The 3,166-nt window shown below is 38.9% G+C and overlaps 2 protein-coding genes across 2 annotated transcripts; both read right to left on the bottom strand.

Annotated features, from left to right (window-relative positions):
* Positions 1–222: 222 nt before the first annotated feature.
* Positions 223–1,782, bottom strand: LOC127079919 (uncharacterized). Its single transcript, XM_051020270.1, has 3 exons — positions 1,041–1,782; positions 901–987; positions 223–665 (listed from the first exon to the last, which is right to left on the bottom strand). Exons 1-3 carry the CDS (start codon positions 1,780–1,782, stop codon positions 223–225), a joined length of 1,272 nt encoding a protein of 423 aa, XP_050876227.1.
* Positions 1,783–1,800: 18 nt separating this feature from the next.
* LOC127079918 (uncharacterized) lies at positions 1,801–2,706 on the bottom strand. The gene is made up of 2 exons (XM_051020268.1): positions 2,617–2,706; positions 1,801–2,544 (listed from the first exon to the last, which is right to left on the bottom strand). The coding sequence occupies exons 1-2, from the start codon at positions 2,704–2,706 to the stop codon at positions 1,801–1,803; spliced, it is 834 nt and encodes a 277-aa protein (XP_050876225.1).
* Positions 2,707–3,166: the final 460 nt, after the last annotated feature.

The raw sequence follows: 3,166 nt of genomic DNA, 5'->3' as shown, positions 1-3,166 counted from the left end.
TAGCGAGCGTCCTCTTAGGTAAAACATTCATAGAGGAGCTAGTGCCCACAAGAACTCTTGCTAGGGTATCTTCTTGGCATTTCACAGATATGTGAAAGCACGGTTATGATCTTTGCCATCCTTCGGCAAATCTTCTCTACTGAAGCTGAGATTGTTGTATGCTGTAATGTTGGTAATGATCCCATCAAATTGATCAATAGTAATATCGTGAGTGACATGAACCTAAGCTAAAAATTTCTGCAAGGCACTCCTATGAGCTGGAGAACTCATGAGAAGAGACAAAATGGATATCTTTGAAGGAGTTTGATGCAGCTGATCAATAATCTTGTAATCACTCTTCTTGATAATCCTCAGAAATTCAGTGTCTTTATTAGTTAGGATCACCCATTTTCCTTTGTCGGTAATAGTGGTGGAGGTTTCTTTAGGTGGAATTGGCGGAGCCAAGTTGAACCGAGGGGTATAAATGTGACCACTGCGGGTCATTTTGCCTCCCCCTGCTATATCGGTGCTTACAATCTTTAGACCTTCTTTCTGACCTACTTTCTCAGACCTTTGGTTAAACACAGTCTTATCATACTTCCAAGGAACTTCTTTAGTATTCTCAAAAGGAAAAGGACCAGGCCTTTGGACAACCACTGGCTTAGGCATACTAAAGATTGGTTCAACTGATTATGGAATGTTGAAAATTGGCTGAACAATAGTAGAATCCGGAATGTTGAATACTGGCTCTGGCATGTTGAAGACCATTGTTGTAGTACTTGACTCGAGTAGATTGAAGATGGTTTCAATCACTACTACCTCATCTTTTTTTCATACGAATGCTTACTTGCAACACACCTTGGTTAATCAATTCTTGAATATCCTTTCAGACCAATTCATATCCTTTAGGAATAACAGTACATTCTTCACAAATCTTATGGAAATTCTTCAACAAATCTGCCTTCACTAACTTTGCATGAAAATCTCTTAGTGGAGTCTTGATTTTGGCTGCATCAAGAATCAGACATTCATCAGGCTCATCATCAATAGCATTTACATACCATGAGCGGGCAAAGGATTATTTTTGACATCTGGAACGGTATCCCCAAATGAAAGAATCTTTTTCTCAATCAATTCCCTCACAATATGCTTTAAGGCATAACAGCCTTCCAAATCATGCCCTAGGGCACCTTCATAGAATGGATAATGTGCATTGGGATTATAATAAAATGGGAGAGGTTCTGGTGGAGGTCCCAAAGGTCTTGGAACATCTAACCCTTTCTTCAACAATGACATATATAATTCAGTGTAAGACATAGGAATCTGAGGAATAAGAGGTTTTCCACCTTGTCTTCTATTTTTAAATGGAGAATTTTGGCGCGGAGCTGGAATCCTTTGTTGATAAGTTAGAGCTTTGGGTGCTTGTTGATAAGTTGGAGCATTGGGCACTGTTTGAAAGATCGGAACTGCTTGAGTTGATTGATATACTGGGACTTGTTGATTGAAAGTTAGTGTAATAGCTGCTACATACGGTTGTTGAGCAAACTGTGGTTGTTGAACATACTGTTGTTGAGCATAAGATTGTTGCTTTTTCCAAGACTGATTCTTTCTTCTACTACCCATCAATGCATTTGCTTCTCCTTCCTTTTCTTTATGGAAACTGCTAGAGAATTTCTTGGTATTGTTGTTGTTGTTATTGGAATTACTAACTACATTAATCATCTTGCCATTTTTTAAGCCAGGTTCCACTTTGATACCCACGACTACCAAGTCAGAAAAACTTGCGGTCACGCTTCCTACCATCCTCTCAAAAAATTATGGTCACACTGTGTCGACAAACCAATCTGCCAATTCTTTTTCAGTTAATGGAGGTTCCACTTGAGATGCAGTCTCTCTCCACCTTTGTGCATACTCTTTAAAGGATTCATAATCTTTTTGGGACATGCCCAACAATTGCCTTCTATCAGGAGCTAGATCCATGTTGTACTTGTATTGTTTGATGAAAGCATCAGACAAATTTTGGAAACAACGAATGCGAGTCTGATCAAGGGTCAAGTACCATTTGGAAGAGGCACCTTTCAAACTGTCTTGGAAACAGTGGATCATAAGTTTGTCATTATCCACATGAGCTGCCATATTTCTATAGTACATTATGAGATGACTTTTGGGACAAGTAGCTCCTTCATATTGATCAAAGTTGGGTGTCTTGAATTTTGCGGGGATCACCAATCCAGACACAAGGCACATTTCTCTAACAGTAGCACCAAAGATCTGATCACCTTCCATTGCTCTCAGTCTTTTCTCAATAGTTTTAACATTTTCTCTCAGCTTTTCATATCTTTCATCACCTTCTTCAGACATAGCAGGTATATCATACACTTGTTGATGATCATCAAAGTACGGTTGAACTCGAGTGTGCACGACAGTGGGTGCAAAAGTGGGAATCACTTGATTAACTTCAATAGTTAGTGGAACTGTGTGCTGAGTAGTCTGTCCTTGAGAAGGAGGCACAAAACCATGAGGAAGACCAAAGGTAAGCCAAGTTATTGAAGTAGTAACTGTTGGCTAAGGATTAATCACCGGATTGACGATCTCATAAACAATTGTGGGTTGAGTATCCATCTTTTCACATTTTACTTGCAACATCTCCATGATTTGACCTATATTCTCATGTCGATTTGTAAGCTCTTCATTGACTCTTTCCATATCTTGCTCTTGCTCATCCATTCTACGTCGGGCTTGAGCTCTGGTGTTGTACTGGTGTGAGGGACTCAGTGTGGAAACTGGAGAGGAGATGATGGGAATGAGTTTTTATTTTGAGAAAAAATGCAAGTGTGATGACATGTGCATGAATGCAATGAAAATGCAAAATTTAAAAGCTTCAAGGAACTCAAGAGATAATTGCAAACATCAAAAGGCAAATAACAATGGCCAAAAGAAACTCATTTCATTAATCAAAGAGAGTTACAAAGTTTGAGTACACTTTCAAAAGTTCTAAACAAAGCTAAATAAAATATAAACAAAGTCCTAAGGAGATTCCCCTAGTAGCCTTAAGTTGAGCTTCTTAATTTGTTCTTCCAACTCAGTCTTCTCAAGCACAAGCTTGTCCATAATCAACTTCCAAAGAGTATCTGAGTGAACGTCAGAGGAAAAAAATCCTCTTGCACCTTCCTCTTCTTTTTGGAGA

The sequence above is a fragment of the Lathyrus oleraceus genome, chromosome 5, assembly GCF_024323335.1.
Source record: "Lathyrus oleraceus cultivar Zhongwan6 chromosome 5, CAAS_Psat_ZW6_1.0, whole genome shotgun sequence".
In the NCBI taxonomy this organism is placed as follows: domain Eukaryota; kingdom Viridiplantae; phylum Streptophyta; class Magnoliopsida; order Fabales; family Fabaceae; genus Lathyrus; species Lathyrus oleraceus.
This window is presented reverse-complemented; position numbering and strand designations above follow the sequence as displayed.